The sequence below is a fragment of the Pollicipes pollicipes genome, unplaced genomic scaffold (assembly GCF_011947565.3).
Source record: "Pollicipes pollicipes isolate AB1234 unplaced genomic scaffold, Ppol_2.1 Scaffold_6138;HRSCAF=7277_pilon_pilon_pilon, whole genome shotgun sequence".
Taxonomy (NCBI): domain Eukaryota; kingdom Metazoa; phylum Arthropoda; class Thecostraca; order Pollicipedomorpha; family Pollicipedidae; genus Pollicipes; species Pollicipes pollicipes.
The window spans coordinates 22,989,793-23,007,957 of record NW_023596818.1 but is presented as its reverse complement, the minus strand read 5'-3'; the positions used below and the strand labels follow the sequence as shown (position 1 = coordinate 23,007,957).

The following is an 18,165-nucleotide window of genomic DNA, read 5'->3' as shown; positions in this document are numbered from 1 at the left end:
CGTCGTTCACCTGGTCACATTCCACCGCACATGAGTGCCTCGGACGAGGATTAAAACTATGCAAACCATCGCAAATGATGTACCAGGATGCAGGAAACTTACCCGACGTGCTTAAGTCACCTGGTTTTCTGTCACGGGCTCCTTTCAGATTGGTCTTACCATATTTTAAGTTTGTCTTATCAGCTGATCTACGCCCGACTTGGTCGCCTTCCAAGGCACCGGGGTTCGTCACGTAACAGTTGTATGGTTTTCTGTCGCCGAACCATTCGTCAGGTAGAGCTTTACCTCTCACATGCGACGTGTTACTTGCTATCATCCGAGCTTTCGTGGTGGAATAGTTGTAAGTTCATTGCGTGCGCGGTTTTCTGTTTATAAACTGTCGGACAATTTACATCCAAGAAAAGTCCATTTCAAGCAGGCAACCTGACGGCATGCAGTTTGTGGTCAGGAACTTTCCCTTGCCTTTGTCCGGCTATTTTCTACAAGTGCTCATTCTGACAGTGGCGAATGTGTTCCCTTCGTGTCGACGAATTATCGGTGCGAGTTTCCAGTGCGATGGTAGCTGGCGTAATCGGCCAGTCGTGCGGGGAGAACTCGGCAAGGCAAGCTTTATCTTGCTGTGATCCTGCCAAAATCGTGCCGATATGTGCGGGAAATATTTGTATGACCTAGAGTCTCTCAACACATGCCATTGCCTGTCCGCCGCTGCGGATACTTTGTTTCCTACACTGTGCACCCCGGCTCAGTCTTACATACACACCCCTCCACAACCAACGGGTCTATGCAAAGTCATGCTTTTCGGGCCTTCGTTATTTGATTTGTAGTATCTTGCAGCTAACCAAAGGTCATGCTTTTAAACCTGGTGATTGCAACCGTCGAACGAAAGCCCTTGAAGTGCGTACGGTTCATAAAGTATCGAGGTGGCTCTAAGATCCTATCCGGTATTCCGGCAATAGATCGTGTCATGTGAGCTGGTGCGGGGGTAAGCAGATGCATTTCCTCATCATCGTTTGCACGGGCATATAGATTGCTGGACACTAGTGCAGTCAAATACATCCTGAAAGGCGGCTTGTCAAGAGATCCACGAGGATCTTCGCACGTTGTTGTAAAGGGGTAGGTGGCTGCGAAATTGATCATATACTTAAAGCCCGAGGTCTAATTTCTCTGAAGCGATGTGGTCATGTCATGCGTGACAACCCTTATGAATGACGCTAGATGACCCAGGAGTGATTCCGAGGTGCCGTATCTGGCTGTCGGGCGAGGGCTGCAAGTGCACGGCAGGTTATGATCGCGGGTCTCTGTCAGCCGCGCACGAGCGGGATAACACCCCGTGAAATAAGGCGGCCTGTTCATACTCAGGGCGCCATGGAAAACGGCGTACCGCTTCCGCACAATCTTCTGTTCATGTGCGTTCATTCAGTGTGAGCACAATCACCATCATTCCTAAAACTAACCGGCAGTACGGGAACACGTACTAGAGGTCATGCACGTGGAGCATGTTATTAAATAGCGTCACGCTTTGAGCAATTTTCAACTTGCCTTGCGCAATCGTTGCCTTTCGGTTTCACCACGCACGAGAAAGGGAAACCTGTTCGGCGCGATGTAACCGTCATCAAATGTCGTAAAGACGGCGTACCGCCGAAATTATGAATTGCTTTGAAGCGCTGATGAAGGCAAAATTATTTGAGAAGCAGCCCAGCGTTGCCGGGAATGTTTTGCTGCACAAACAACAGCTCTTACAGTCTGCTTACTGTTCGCGATCATGACATGTTTATTAATAAGGCTACGTGGGAACGGGGTCACAGCTGCCTGATGCCTCCAATGGAATAGCAGTGTACAACAATATTGGGTGTATGCTGCGTGTCATGACGGACACCAATTACGGCAGTACCATCAGTAGATTAAACAATCATAGATACGTAGCCGTTTGTGGAATGTGAGCATTCCGACCAAAGCTGATGTCTGCAGGACAACACGGTCCGAACAAGGCCATGACCGTGAGACGACACGACGGTCAGAGCGGGGTCGTTTGACCATGGTGTGACAAGGCCGCGTCATTTCAGAGGAGGCCTACACCGTGCTGGCCCCGAGCAACGAGGCGTTCGATCGCGTCAAGCTGACGCCTGGCTTCTCCGGCCGCGACCACATCGTCAACGTGCTTCGAAACCACATCATCCTGGGCGAGGTGGTGACTGAGGAACGCCTGAAGCAGCTGAAGGAGGGTAGCCAGCTCAAGCTGAACACGCTGCTCGGCACAACGGCCGTCTTCACCACCGGGCAGGTACGTCACAAGATCTTGTCGCCGGCCGGGCAGGTAAGTCGCCAGATCTTGTCGCCGACCGGGGAGGTACGTCACAAGATCTCTGCCGACAGGGCAGGTACGTCACAAGATCTCTTTGCCGACCGGGCAGGTACGTCACAAGATCTCTGTCGACAGGGCAGGTACGTCACAAGATCTCTTTGCCGACCGGGCAGGTACGTCACAAGATCTCTTTGTCGACCGAGCAGGTTCGTCGCAAACGCTTACACCATCCGGACGGGCACGCCACAGAAACTCCTCGGTAGCCAGGCACGCCGCTGGACACCTGTCGTCTCGTTACACAAAACGCCGGTTACCGGAGGTCCGGCCCCGTGTGTGGGACGCGTGGCCAAACGCCTGCCGACGCCACGCCAAGCACGCCCTCCCATGGTGGACGTGCTTGACGTGGCGTGCGGCGGTGGCGGCTGGGCCATTATACGAGGCGTGTCCGCAGTGGACAGGTACCGTCCTCGTGACACGCCACTGGGTGGGCGTGGTCTACAGTGAAAAATGACTGACTCCCTTATCGACTCCGAAGCGGCATTCCTCACAAACGTTGCATGAAGTCACCGCCATAGCGTGCAGCCCGACAAGGCGCATAGAACTTAGAATGCATTCGTGAGTCGCAAACTCGCCTAAAAAAAACGGAAGCCAGTGCGGCAGCGAGGACATCTGCAGCCGCTGCGAAGCTCCAGGTCCCCCGGCTATAGCGGACCGCGCTGTTCCGCACGGTCGCCCTGCGACGCCCCCACAGCCCGCCATACCCGTCACGCCGCCTCACGCCGCCGTCACGCCCGCCCCCGCGCGTGACTCAGACGGACGGCGTCTGTTGCGGCGCCGTCGGCCGACTCCTGGAAATCGGCGGCCGGGGCGGCGACGCCGCCAGGCACTTCGTCACACGCGGGCCGCGCCGCCGCGCGCGGCTCCTGGAAGCCGTCGGGGGCCCGCGCGATAGTGGGCGCCGAGGCGGCCGGTCGACAAAGGACACACTCATCCACTGTTGTGGTCGCTGCCGCGGGTCTTGGACTTACGTAACACACGCAGTTTGGCGGCGAGGGCTCACGGGGTGGCGGGCGAGTAAGCGCTGCTGTGCTGCGTCGAGCCCGTAAGCTTGATCCGTGCCGTCACACAACATCGCCCAGGCTCGACTACGTTGTGTACTCCTCTAAGGGCCACTCGGGTGCGGTCCGTCGGGTGCAGTCAGTCTGGTGCGGTCAGCCTGGTACGGTCAGTCGGATGCGGTCAGTCGGTGCAGTCAGTCGGGTGCGGGTCAGTTGATGAGGTCAGTCGGGTGGCAGTCAGTCGGATGCGGTCCGTCGGGTGCAGTCAGTCGGGTGCGGTCAGCCTGGTGCGGTCAGTCGGATGCGGTCCGTCGGGTGCAGTCAGTCGGGTGCGGTCAGTTGGATGCGGTCAGTCGGGTGCAGTCAGTCGGGTGCGGTCGTCAGTTTAGTGCAGTAAGTCGGGTGCAGTCAGTCTGGTGCGGTCAGTCAGTGTAGTCAGTTTGCGCTCCACTTAGTACAAATCGAATAGCCGCGGAAACATCGGGGCCTGGCGGAGAAAGCGGAAGGAGACGGTAACCTTATGGGCGGAGGAGCAGGGAACGCATGTCAGACCCTGAACTCCTGAGCTTCTCGTGAACGGTAACGATGTGGAAGTTTAAATGCTTAAAAACAAGATGTTGAGCTGAATTTATCGGCCAAGGGTCTCAAATATAGAAAAGAACTTCTCGAAATCCAAGGGAAGTTTTATTTTAGGTATGGGCTAGTTTGTCTCCATAGACTTGCTATCCCCCCCCCCCCCCCCCCTCTCGACGCTTTCCCAACGTCGGCATGTTTCCCGTGCCTACGAATGTTATGGGCATAAATACAACCTCAAATTGTATTGGGGTCCTCTTTCGTTTTGTCGCTAGACTTGTGCTCCAAATGAAATGATCCCATCTGCCTAAGGTTACGGCGGCCAGGACCCCACCAACTACAGCGGAAGCCATGGCCAGGCATGTCGTTAGCACTCGATTTTTAGCATCTGATTTTATAGATCCGCACAACTAAAGCAAAGCATTGGAAAAAAAATGCATGTGCACTATCTGACCGCAGTTGCGATATTTTACATTGAAGCACCGTTTGCGATGTTCCTCAGCCGGTTCGTCCCCGTCTGCTACTGCGCCACTAACAGCCCCTTTGGTTTAAACTCCTCAACCATCAGGGTGGCACTGCGGCCTTGGACAGTTTCAACGAGCTCGAAAGCAACAGTCTCCATTTTTCAACATGATAGTGCGAACGAAGGCGGTATTTTCCAGGATCGGGGCGTTGTTTTCTGTCCAGGGAGTGTCATGGTTACCACCGGTGTCGATCGATGCTACGAAATACTCATTGTCGTCTACACATTGGCTGCACGCAGAACACGACGCGTCATTTGTTGGCGCAGTGAGTTGCGTTTAGCTGAGATACCAAAAGGAAGCAGGCATTTCTAATAGTCGCGGGCTTCAAAATGACTCCTGGCGCAACGTATCGTACTCTAAAAGCTGTGTGCTACGTTACCACTAGTGTTATTTAACTGCATTATCCACGAGCAAGCCATCAGCGGGCCGAGGTGCATCATGTCTTCTCCACAGGACTTGGTTGGCTGAATTAATCAGTGTTAAACGGCCAGCAGTCCCATCGGTACACCTCCAGTTGTGAAAGTGATGACAATGGACTCCGGCCATATCGCAACCATCAAATTCGTGTTCAGCGGTGCCCACATTAAGCCGACGGCAGGACCCCGGCCGGGCTCGTCGGCGCCGCCTGCCGCCTTAGCCGCGTCGCCTCAGCCACCGTCGGAAGTCGGGGCACGCGCGGTGGGTCCCGTTGGCAGAGCCACCCGGGCTGTCTGACTCACGGCTCGCGCCGCTCCCGTGTGCCGCACCTGGGCCGGGCCGGCTGTGCACGCGCCGGCCTTAGCAGAACACGCCGTGGCGCCTTCAGATGAGTCAGCGGCCTCTGCCGGCGCGAGCCGCACGCCCCCGGGGCCACCGGCTGGCTCTGGTGTATGGGAACCGTCGCTACCTTCACTTCCCCCCCTCCCCCCGGACTTTGATAAGGGGGGGGGGGGGCTGAGTGTGTCATGCACATTCGTAGAATGGTAAAGTCGAAGACACCTGTACGGCGGTAGTCAGAAACTGTCAGCGCTGGTGTGATTCCCACTGTGTGGGTGAGTGTGAGGAGCTTTACCATCTTGGAGGATTATGTGGCCCGCTGTAGGGAATATAGCTCTACTTGCAACAAGCCGCAAGCGAGAGAAGACAACTGCAGATGTGCTAGTGACCTATTAAAGGCACGAGTTCGTAGAAAACCATATCCCAAAGCAGGATGGCACCGATATGGGCCATCTCTGTTGGCTGCGGATGAATGATGTGCAAACAGCTGATACCAGAAGCGTTCGTTTTCGGAACGGCACCAATGTGCCTCAAATCGTTCCTCGTGCCATGACGGCTGAGTGCCTCCAGATTAAGGAAGCATTTGAGAGGGCGTTCCCAGGTCATCCAGAGCTGGAATTTTCAGACATCGGAATCAGGCTTTACGGGATCAATGTGCACGATAATCAACGTGCTGACGAAATTTTGTAATAGGAAACGTGGCTTGATATGGCCAATTCTTTGAATTTTAGCCAAAGCTGGCGTAGCACTAGCTTTGGCTCAATACCTTGGCGTGCAATGGGGCTTAGAACCCGTGGAGGGCTCTTCAACCCCAGAAGCGTGGGAATTCCGAAAGTGGGTGAGTCCATGGAACGAGTCTCCTGTTTAAAGTCCGTGCTTTTGATACATCGTTTAAGGGCCAATGTAAAACTCACGATAAGTGAATGAGCAGGCTTAATATTCCTACGTCCCTGATTAGATCCAAATTGGGCATATGTGAGGCGTACCTACCAGGTGTGAAACCGGCGGCTCAGCGTGATTTCCGAATGTAACTGGATTGTGTTTAAAAAAAGGGATCATGTTTTCTGGTGAAATCGCTACCAATGCAGAGCTTGGCTTCCTGCCGCCAGGCTGCTTCTGCTGACCTAACATGCTCTCCGCTAAGACAGCTATAACTTATTTAACAATGCGGTCATGATTAGGCACGGTATTGGAGCGCTAGTTATAGATCAGCCGCGTCGGGTGTTAGCAGGCGACCACGTCTTATACCAAAACTGTGCGAACTGCACGTTCGTTGACGTGCGCCAGCTAGGCGGCTATAGTGTGGACGCACAGATATCTCGGTTGATTCATACCTCATGCCTTTGCCACCGGCGGTGTGGGCTCATGACCGTAAGTGCCATTCCATGGGGAGGTGGCCGCTGATAACCTTGGCATCGCCCTTGACCCGACGCCATGGTAACGGCTCGTGGTGGACGGTCGCTGGCCGCGTCAGCTGCGACCGGCAGAGACCGTGACTGATTCGAGATAGTCGCAAGTTTTCAGCCGGGACAGTGTCAGGTCTCGTCCGGGAACGGACGCGCCGTGGTCCGGGGAGGCGTCTGGACGCTCTGGACCGAGACCGTCACGAACTTCCAGCCGGCCCGAGGCCGTCTGTCAGCCGAGTACTAAAACGGTCTGTCAGTCCTGGACGGCGGCCGCCTGTTGGTCGTGGACTGAAGCTGTCTGTTAGTCGAGGACTATAGCTATTTGTCAGTCGATAACTACAGCTGTCTGTCAGTCGAGAACTACAGCATTCTGTCAGTCGAGGACCGCAGCTGTCAGTAGAGAACTGTAGCTGTCTGTCAACTGTCAACAGCAGAGAACTGTAGCTGTCGAGAACTACGGCATTCTGTCAGTCGAGGACTGCAGCTGTCTGTGAGTGGAGAACTGCAGCCGTTTGTTAGACGAGGACTGCAGCTGTCTGCCAGTCGAGGGCTGCAGCTGTCTGTCAGTCGAGGGCTGCAGCTGTCTGTCAGTCGATGAATGCAGCTGTCTGACAGTCGAGAGCTGTGGCGGTCTGTCGGTCGATGGCTGCAGCTGTCTGTCAGCCGAGGACTGCAGCTGTCTGACAGTCGAGAGCTGTGGCGGTCTGTCAGTCAAGGGCTGCGGATGGGTTTTAGTCGCGGACTGAAACGGTCGACCCTGGACGGCCGCTGCAGTGGCGATCCAACACCCCGCCAGAACGGCGACGAGGAGCACGTCCGGACACTTCTCTGTGTACGGAGTGTCCGGATGTGACGCGGACCGCTTGGTCCTGACCAGCTGACCGAGCCTGCCATTCACAGACGGCAGCGTCCGTCGGCGGCAGGACTTGAAGCCCCTGTGGCTGGGCTTGCAAACGAAGGCAGATCACCCTTGCTATTTAGCGGACGTGCATCCTAAGCAGCCAGCGACATAGATAACGATGACGCATCGAAGACGCGCTGGACGTGGCGCACCGGTGCTGTTTTCTGATGGGCTTACTCACGGCGCCTCGACCCCCACTGCCTGGTGTCGTTGCAACGCCGCACCCGGCCGGGGAGTGATAGCTCTGCAACAGCAGTGCGCTCGCGGCACAGCGCGTGAGGGCTGCCATCGTCTCAGTGGTAGTCGTCGTCCGCGGACCTGTGGCACGAGGCCGTCTGAAGAGCGGCGCCGGCGTCGAAGGCCGGTGCTAGCCCCAGCCCCGGCCCCGGCTTGGTCCCGCCCCGCCGCCACCGGCGCCGCGCCTCAAGGCTGCGGCTCGCCATTTTCACAGATACGCGGCAGCCGTGCTCGCGTGCGGCAAAAACGCCGCGGAACGCCCCGGTTGAGTGCCGGACGATAGCGGCATTGATAGGAATGGTAGCCAGCCCACTAGAACGGGTGGCACTCCAAGCGGAAAAGAGTAGCTAACCCGTGAAAAGCATGAGGCTAATGTAAGACCCCCGATGGCGGTTGTTCCAGCTTCATGCGACTGGAAGATAATCGTGGACGGAAATCGTTCCGGCGAAGAGAAAAACTTCTGAGAAATAGCCTTATCCGTTATCTCATACTGCCCCGTGATAGCCATTAACTCGTACCAAACCTCCCGTGAAATTTCAGCAGACCTATTGGAAGTCCGATGTCGAAATAAAGTTGGAAATGCCTTGTTCACTTATAAGATGAATCAGCAAATCATTTATCTAAATCCACCGTTTAAATCCGTTGGGCAAATAGTGATAAGCCACCGTTAGATTATCTGTACACAATTTTTCTATGAAACACCGACGGTGTATGTCGAGTGGTCCGGTACTTCACTAATGCTATGTTTGATCACGTCGACCCGAGCTCTCTCGCTCACTTTCACGGACAAACGGGTTGTTCAGGTAATAAATCGCCTGATATTGGTAGACAGCAAATATGACATCTGCATAGTTCAGCTGAGATCTGGATTCTTGGTGCATATCAAGCTGTCATCGAGCCTACCGCAGAACATGCACAGATCAAGCGTCTGCGATAACGAATGAACTGAGTTATTTAATCGCCTACCGAATCCATTGTCTCCATTGAACATATCGCCCCAGTCAGGACCTCCAGTCCGTTGACTCCCTCACGCGAACAGCGACCAGCTCGGCCAGCCAGTCAGTGTCTGTCAGGCCCCGCCGTCAACGGGCGCATGGGTAAGGTGGGTTACCAGCCGAGGCGGCGGCACCCGGCTCTGTCCGCCTGGGTCCGGCCTGAGCTGGTGTCCCGTCAGCGGTCAGCGCACGCCCGCCGACAGTGGCGGCACGCCCGCCGACAGTGGCGGCACGCCTGCTGACAGTGGCGGCACGCCCGCTGACAGTGGCGGCCCGCTCGGTGAAGCTCGTCGACGCAGCCGAGTGCCGTCCAGATCCGGCGGCGGCTTGGGCGTCCTTCCTGCGCTCTTCCCGGGCAGCTGGGACTGCGGGCCGTCCTTCCACTTTATGACTTCGCTTGCGTAATCGACAAATAATGATCACATCGCGTAAAAATCGTAAAGATATCCCAATGCTTGGTTTCATCCAAGCGTGTACGAGAAATCTGAGATGAGCAACGTTCAGTTCTTGTCCATAATCGAAGGTTCTAAACCGCTGAATCGTGTGCATCCCGGGCAGGCTGTGTTGATAACCTTTGCGATGTACACCCTTGCTTTTAAACATCAAACGTTTTGTGCAGTGGGCATTCGCGTATGACTGATCTACATGATAATGTATGATCGCCTTTGCTGAATATGCTGTTTTCATGCCCTGTTGGGTCGTGTTTGGACACAGCATCTTTCCACCAGCACTGTTTGCAAGTGCATCCGTGCGGGTCTTCTCCGCAGCGATCAAACAGTCTCATCACTCCCTTTAGTGTCTTTCTCTGTGACAGCGTCTCCTTTTTTCCTCAGGGCGTCTCTATGTAAACAAAATCGAGATCATCGGCGACATCTTGGAGATCACCAACGCCAGCATCGTACGCACCGCCGACTACATCCCGCTGCCGGACACCCTGCGGCCGTCTGCCGAACCGGACGTTGCTGAGTCACCGATAGATGGCAGCGGCGACACTGAGCCGGGTGACCTCACCGCCAGTGAGACGGCCTCGCTGCCGCTGCTGAATGAGGTAGGCGAGCTGTCGGACCCGGAGCCGGGGCTGGCGGTGGCTCACGCGGTCGACCCGGTCGGCCACGAGTTCGCCACCAACAACCAGCGGGTGAAGATCCCAGCCGTCGGCAAAGACAGCTTCGTCGAGGCTGTGGAGGACGCGCTCAGTCTGCTCCGCTCCGGTGTCGGCGAGTTCCAGGGCTACTTCTACGACGCCAACATCACCTCCATGTTCAGCAAAGGTCAGCCACCACGGGGATGTCTCGGATTTCGCACGCGGTTCGAGTAAAGCGCGAGCGCATCACCTGCTTGACTTACCGTTTAAGGCGCTCGACTGGCGTGCTAGTGGAGAAGTAGGAATCACAATCACATGCGATTCTTGTCATGAAGATATACTATATGTTTAAGTTTCACATTTTGTTTTTGTAGATATCAAAAACATTTTTTTTTATTTTAAGAAGCAATGAGTTGAAACAACTTTGTAATGCGCTGTTGACAGCCGAGCCCGTTCCCCGAGGCCGTTTCGCCATCGTAGCCCGGTTGACAAAGGCTAACGCTTGGAGAACAAAAATATCACTGAAGCCTTGACGAAGACCTTGTGCCTTAGCTGGCGTATTCTACAAGGCCAAATGCCCACAGGGATCAAATGGCGGGTACTCGCGTACAGAGACCTTTCAAGGCACGGCGGAGTTGTTCAGCATTTGTGCCTGAGGGCTAGAGGCCGCATGAAGTGTTGGCCTGGAGCTCGTTTCCAAGGAAGCAGCTTCAGGGATTAAAAGAAGTTCTGCCAGAAAACAATCGCGGAATCGTTTGGAACATTGGTAGACACGCTGGTGATCTGGTGCCTTTGGCAATAGGTATTTAGCGGAGATGTGATAGCCGCCACACATTTATCAAGTTGTCTGTCGGTGTATTATCGAGATTCATGCTCACAGTTTGAAGATCTTCTTGTTGTATTTCACAGACAAGGAGTACACGCTCTTCCTCCCAGTAAACGAAGCGTTCCAGAGGTTTTACCCGATCGACTGGGGCTTCAACCCCTTCCTGGTCAAGGAGTTTACCCGAGAAACGATTATGAACCACTTTGCGCCGGGAAAGCTCACCAGCAAGGATATCAAGGATGGACTCAGGATCAAGACCATGGGCGGCAAGGAGCTTAAGTTCAAAAAAGTCCCAGGTAAGTCAGAGTATCCGCGCTAGGACAGACCTAACGTCGTAATTGTGAGTCTGTGACTCTCAGACTCTTGTGAGCCTGTGTCGCGCATGTCACCGGCTGTAGCAAACGTGAAATATTGTGACATTGAAAGCTTATTGATGGCACACGCATTGTCCAACTAAAAAACGAATGCGATATGTATGCGTCACAATGCGAATTATCTCCATGAGATTGGTTGGATTCAAATCGGGGTCTTCTGATTGGCAGCACAGCGCTCTACCAGCTGAGCTACCTATCTGAGCTATACCACTTAATCCTTCACAGTTAGCTCAATCGGTAAGGCACTGGAATCACAATCAGAAAACCCCGGCTCGAATGCCAGCGATTACAAGGCAAGAATGTAAAAATGCAGGTTGTGACGCTTACATGCATGACTGAAAACAAAGACCATACAGTCTTTCTCAGGACTCAAAAACAGCCGACGACGGCCAAAGAACCAACTGGCCAAACCGTGAAATGCATACTAACACACCAGACAAGATGGATAGTCCGAGCAATTATCTCACCCGTGAGCTCCCACAGATTCTGCTGTATGCTGCTCAGACGCATTAAACGCGGTTGCTTTGCGTACTTCCCGCTGTATAACCCACGCTGTTTGTAGGCAATCCTCTTCTGTTCAGGTTCGCATGGTGGGCTGTAATGCTAGTTAATTTCCCCATTCGCATATCAACTGATCACTTAAGCTCAGTGGCTACCCGAATGTCTTAGGGGCCAGTTCCTGGCTCCTAGCGCATTTGGAAAGCTTCGTCTGGCGAAAATTTGGCAGAGTCAGACAAAGCTGTCAAGCTTGAGACCTCGTCTTAGTGGGAGCTTAAGGCGTCGTATCTGATGCGGTTGAGGCTACGGGCGCCCTCCCTCGTAGCGCGTGCCAAATGTCCAGGTCCGTGATGGTCGCATAACAGTGTTGATATCGAACAAGTCCATGGGAAACTCAGGGACCACGGGAAGCCCTCCACCTGCGCCTGATCACGTTTTTTTAACCATGCTTGGCTGGAAAGTTTGCTTTGGGTATTTACGGACGTTTTGCGACGCAGATTCTGTGATGAAATCCGTAGTAATACTTTGCTGTTTTGGGGGTTTCCGTCATATGTCACGCAGGCACCGCAAAAGTACATAGCACTGTTCTCTTCCATACGGCCTCAGTTTTTAACTGAACGTATCCGTCTTGGAAAATCTTACCTTATGCCTTGCTGGTTTGCGGTTTTTGACTAGATCAGGGCACCAACCAAATAGCCAAGAAATGGATACGTTTTGCGTGCCTGTGAAATGCGTGAGAAACGCATCACTACTGGCAACGCTTACGTTTAGTCTCGCAACGCATCGTTTACTCCCATGTGTCTTGGATACCAACCGTAATTAAGCCCTCTCGGGATTTTCCCGTGCCCTTCGATCTGATGTCTTGCGCGTTATATACCCTGTCCTGTTACCGCGAAAACTGCCCTAATTAGCACTTCTGCCTTTGTTCTGTTCCGCTGATCATTCCGTCTCAGAGCGACACGACAGCTGACTGCAGGCTCGCCCCACATCGCCCGCAGAAAACATCCTGGTGAATGGCAACCCGCTGTTCCTGGGCGACACGCCCATCTCGCACGGCAACATCCTCTTCCTGGATGAGCTGCTCTTCGTCGACTATGACGTGGTCGCCGAACTGCGGCTGCAGCACAGAGACAAGGAGACGGCGCCCCTGGTGGCCGGTAGGTGGCAAGGCAGTGGTGCGTGCGTGCGTGAGTGCGTGTGCGTTTGCACGTGCTTTGGTGGGCAGGGACAGGGGTGGCTCCACGGATTTGGAGTTGGGAGCAGACGGGATTTTCCAGGGGGCCTCCTGGACAAAATGGGGCTTTTTCAGAGGAGGGGGAGGGGGGCTGGCTGCTGGGCAGTGTCGGATTCAAGGGGGAGGGGCGCCGAGGACATGTGCCTTCTTGTCAGATTGGTACATGTATCATATCCAGGCAAAAACAAATATGGACAACTAAAAATTCAGAATGAGGATCCTCTTATTGGCCAGCATAGGGTTTCGCTACCCTAAAACAGGCACATCTGCCCCAGAAAGGGCCTCCTGATGCATGGAGGTACCCGCTTATCCAGAACAGTATGCTTCCGATTCGCGAAGGGGCCCAAAATCCAGCCAAGGGCCGTGTTATCCCAATACGGGGCATCCTGATACAGACCTGCAGCTATCTGATGCATAAAAGGGGCCTCCTGCATATGGAGGGTGGCGCCTAGTTCAGAACAGGGACCCCTAGGTCGTAACGGATGCCTCCCGAGCGAGCAAAGGGGCCCCTGGGAAAACTCTTGATGCAGCAAAGCGTGTTCTGGGCCCGATTTATTACTCCTTAGCTCAGTTAAGAGGTTCGCTTTTATCTGAATATTCGTAATCTGCGCGTAGCTGCAATGCCCTTGGTTTTGGAAAAAGGAGCCTCCCCAAAATTAACGGGGGAAAAACATGCCCTTCTTCCTCTCCCTTGCCGGCGGATAGAGATGCAACTACCCTCCGCCCCCTCTTCCTGCTGCGTAGTCCCTGGGAGGGAAAGGTTCAGCGTTTTTCAGAGCCTGATGCACGTGAAGTTTTATCACAGAGGTGCTTGAAACTTGAGGGATCTATAGAGCTACGTACATAGCGTGGGCCTCGGGCGTGGTGATCTACGGAAAGATACACGCGTTGTTTGGATTTTGGTCCTCTGTTCCAGCCCAACAGGACGTCTTAAGGACTTCTCCCGCTGGAATACGGGCGCGCTGCTTACGACATTCCCGAATATGCAGTGCTCTGACTCACTGTTCTCCGCAGGAGTGGCCGGAGAGGCACTCTTTCTGGCGCATCTGATCGGAGAACTGACGCACCGAGAAAACTCAGGAAGTGATGCCACCTTCAACAAGTTCATTGACTACCTGTACCGGAGCTTCGACGACATTGTAACAAGCGTCTCGAATGACTGTAAGCACCCCGATGTGTTAGCCTGTTGAACACCTCCGGTTTTTGCTGTGGCACACCAAAAATGTTTATCTATTTCTTTGACAGAAAGCACACATGATTGGTGTAAATGGCGCCACGTTGTATAGCATTACTGCACTAACACACGGCTGTGTAAGGACGTTTAGCATGATTTTCTCATGTGTACATTCATGAAAGGTGAGTTGGGTGCGCATTCTTAGCAGCAAGGAAACCTGTGGATCAAACCGGTCCGTTTTTTCCGTTATCACCCGTGTCGCCGGTCAGTGTTTTCGGCCGGCAAAAGTAGTTCGTCCGGCGTTCGTGACCCGCCGTCTGCCGCCCCGTCCGACCGCCGCGTGACCTCCAGCTTAGCCCCAATCCCCGGGGCTGCTTGACGCCTGCCGTCCCGGCGCCGACGTGACGCGACGACCTTTCGCATCTCCCAGAGCCTGGCCTTGACCGGGCCCGCCCGGTGTACACGCGCCAGTAGACGTTGCGTGACTGGCAATTCGAGGCCCGGCTGCCGGTGGGCCGATTTGGTGGTCGGGTTGAATCAGGATCGATAACTGATTTTATTTGCGGTGGGGCGACCACATTGATGAAATTGTATTGGCATTTGTGTGGTGTAGATGCATGGATCAGTCGCACGATACTACGCTGCTTTTTCTGGTCACCTGAGGGAGTGATGCCGCTTGACGTCAGGGCGTCACCTGATCGCTTGTTTTTGTGCGTCCTTTGTCACCGCTGACCCTAGAGCCGCATCGCGCGCCCTGCTACCCCCTCACTTGGCGGTATCTGTCACCGCCCAGCAGCAAATACTCGCTGCGTACGACCGCTGTGCCGCTGCGCCGCTGTCCGCTGTGCCGCTGTGCCGCTGTGCCGCTGCGCCGCTGTGCCGCTGTGCCGCTGCGCCGCTGTGCCGTTGTGCCGCTGCGCCGCTGTGCCGCTGACTCCCGTCCCTGCCGCGCGCCGCAGACAAGTACACGTTCCTGGCGCTGGACGACAGCGCCGTGGCGGCGGCGCTGGGTGCGGCCGGCGGGGACCCGCTGCTGGCCGATTCGGCACTGCGCGACCAGCTGCTGCTGTCGCACCTCGTCCCCGAGCGGCTGTACCAGCACGACCTGCGCGACGGCTTCACCACCCAGACACTCGGCGGGCAGACGATGAAGGTCCAGGTCAAGGACGGTAAGTGCCGGACACCGGGCGGTCGGGCCGCTCGGCGCCTGGTGCGTCACACACAGCCGTGTTGGCTGACTTGGCTGGACGGCTCCGGCTAGCATGCATGCGATGCGGTTAGGGGATCTTCTTATAATTTGCTGGTAAAGATTAGGTTGGGGAAGCAGAGCAAATTGCTTCGAGGTAGAAAAGAGCACCATGTCTTACTGATAGTCTTTGTCACATGCCTCCTTCGTTGTCTTGTTGAAAGGTGTTATACATAGGCATTTGCTTAAGACACCAATTCAAATTATAAATGACTAATGCCTTAAACTCCTAGCTTAGCTTGACGTGCTGGAAAGCGCCGATCACGCTTTGCGGTCGCGGTAGTCCGTAGCCAACGGTAAGCCCGAGCTAACGCTCCGACTGCCCCAGGCGAGACCTTCATCAACGGCGCACGCCTGCTGCCGCGGCAGGAGCACGTCTACAACCTTGGCAACGTACTCTTCCTCGAGTCGTTCCCGTTCATCAGCGCGGACGAGCTGCGCCAGCGGGCGGCGCAGGCCGGCGCCGCCGAGCCGGAGGGCTCGGGCGCGGCGCCGGGCGGGCTCGGCAGCCGGTTCGAGAACGTCGAGTCGTTCGCCGGTGAGCAAGGCTCGCCCGACGGCGTCATCCGCGAGGACGGGCCGCTGCGCGTGACGTCGCTCGAGCCGGCGCGGCCCGAGATCTGAGGCGCCCCGGCGCGGGACGAGCCCCGGCGCGGCCCGAGGTGGGGCTCCTGCCACCGAGTGCGGCCGCAGCGGGCAAGCGAACGCGTGCGCGGAGTGAGGCCCGCGGGAGGTCTGGCCGTGGCCGTGCGGCTGCCGGGACTTGACTGCAGTGTGCGTCGGTGATGTGCCTCTCGCGCAAGGTGCGTGGCCTGTAGCGCGAGGCGGGAGCCGGACGGCGCCAGAAGACGCGTCGGCGGCGGGGCAGAGGTGGGGAGATGCAGGCACGTTATGCGTCAGGACTTAGCTGTTACCCAGGCCCGTGTGCTGACGGCACTTTGGAACCTGTGAACTGAGTACAGCCCAGATCGCAGTGAGTGTTCATGTTAAGCTACGTGGCCCGATGTGTTACGTAACTCTTAGTACCTATGTTGGGATAAAATGAGCGATTGCGTTGAGCCCCGCTGTGTAAGCGTGTTGCGGTTGGGCAACTTAAGTGATTGTGGGGTCCAAGTGTTTCTTTTACACGCCATTGATAATAAGTATTTGTTCACTCGTTGTTACGTGTAACGTACATATCGCTTTATAAATAAATTAACATACAGTGGTATGTTTGTTACTTCCGTCTATTGCATATACCGCAGAGAAAAATCCAACATATACGTGCGATAAACTTTAGGTTATTCGATACTAATGACGCGGAGGAACCATGCGACTCCTGCATTTTGAAACTAAGCATTTATTTACGTCACGAATGCCCAAGAATTGCACACATGGCACCTCCCAGCGAATATTAAAATGTTGCAAGAATTTCCGACTTGTTACGCAAAAAATGTGCAACGCAGACTAACGCAGTGAGCTTTTGGAGGCAATGACTTAGGTCAGAGGCATCTGAAAGGAGTCAATGCAAAGCTCAGCTCATAAAGGTGTATATCCAGATAGGAGCATTCAGACACTCGCGATGTCAGAGCACGCATCCGTCCCAAGGCACTTTTCGGCATAGCTGCAGAATGAACCTTGTCGTCCTTGTTCAATTCGCGTCGCCCCACGAATATCGTTCCTGACAAACCCTGGAACTTTAAGGTTTATGTCTTGTCAGGTCAATGACTTGGTGCCATGATGACGATGCGAAATGAGGTTATTGACGATATTTTCGCTTTGTTTCAAACCGCTGGCCAGCGCAAACAACTGCGTATGCAAAGGCGTAAAACAAATAAGTAAACCATGGGAAATAACTGCCACTAAAGATCACACGGGGCTGTGGGGCGGGTACCTCCAACTGTGACAACATTTGGTATTAGGCCATATAATATACCAGAAATTACAAACAAAGGCGGCTTCAAAACCACGTGTGGACACTACATGCTACTGACAACGCACGCTGGCAAGAAAATTCATCGTGCCAGAAGTCATATTTTAAAGAATAATATTAGTTCTGTTGTGCATATTTCTAAAACAAATATGATATAGAATTAAGGTAGACGGTTTGAGCCCCGCGCAGATTTCCCAGAGTTTACCGTCTAACCACTTGACATTTACCATTTAAGTGTATGAAAAAGCTGGCTTTGAGGTTTGCCTGTGAGCAGGTTAGAGACAAACTCGAAATATTGTTTTATAGAATAGCACCGACCATTCGCCGGCCTTCATTTTTTTCTATAGCTCCATTCGGTCGGGAGGCAAGGAGCTGGAGACATCCGCTCATCTTCAGCTTCCGCTGGCGCAGGGCCTGTCGTGCATCAGGGCTAAAACATCAGCCAACGGGCACTGCGTGACGGAACTAACTTGCATGACACCATGCAAACAGACTAAGGTTGTTCTCGACTGACATTAATGAAAGCAGTGTCTAGTTGGACGTCTGTGCCGCCGCAAAAGCCGCCTTGTTCGCGTCAGCGGTCCACCGCCCGTCCTGTCCGCCGACGGGACGGCGGCGAGGTGGCAGCGCTTCAACCCCGCTCAGGTGGCGCTCGCCGCGGCTTGGTCAGGCCGCTGGTGGTACAGCACGGAACCGCTCCTCTCTTGATGTCAGGCCCTCGCAGTTTATCAGGTCCTCCTCAAACCGTCCGACGCACCGGGTCGAATCACAGGGGGATACGACCCGCACGCGGACACTATCTCCAGTCCATCGCCCAGGCAGTCACCTAGCCAGTCCGGTTCGGACAGCTCCCGGTGGTAAACAGCCCACCTGCGGGACGGCCGTCGGCCGACCGCCGCCACGGCAGCGCCGGCACCGGCAGGAGACAGGGCGTGTGTCGGCTGACCGCCGCCACGGCAGCGCCGGCACCGGCAGGAGACAGCGAGACAGAGCCTCTCCTGTCCTTCCCACGCAGGCGGCGGGAGGAGAGAGGCCGTGCGTCGGCCGGCCGCCGCCATGGCAGCG

At 54.9% G+C, this 18,165-nt stretch overlaps 1 protein-coding gene across 1 annotated transcript in view; it reads left to right on the top strand.

Annotated features, from left to right (window-relative positions):
- LOC119105477 (uncharacterized) overlaps positions 1-16,395 on the top strand; it is a 71,125-nt gene extending 54,730 nt beyond the window's left edge. Inside the window, exons 11-18 of the mRNA XM_037228942.1 lie at positions 2,064-2,281; positions 2,412-2,442; positions 9,586-10,023; positions 10,746-10,958; positions 12,533-12,691; positions 13,783-13,929; positions 14,902-15,111; positions 15,517-16,395. Coding sequence (XP_037084837.1) covers positions 2,064-2,281; positions 2,412-2,442; positions 9,586-10,023; positions 10,746-10,958; positions 12,533-12,691; positions 13,783-13,929; positions 14,902-15,111; positions 15,517-15,812 — 1,712 coding nt within the window. The 3' untranslated portion in view covers positions 15,813-16,395. The remainder of the gene's footprint in view (positions 1-2,063; positions 2,282-2,411; positions 2,443-9,585; positions 10,024-10,745; positions 10,959-12,532; positions 12,692-13,782; positions 13,930-14,901; positions 15,112-15,516) is intronic.
- The last annotated feature ends 1,770 nt before the right edge of the window (positions 16,396-18,165 follow it).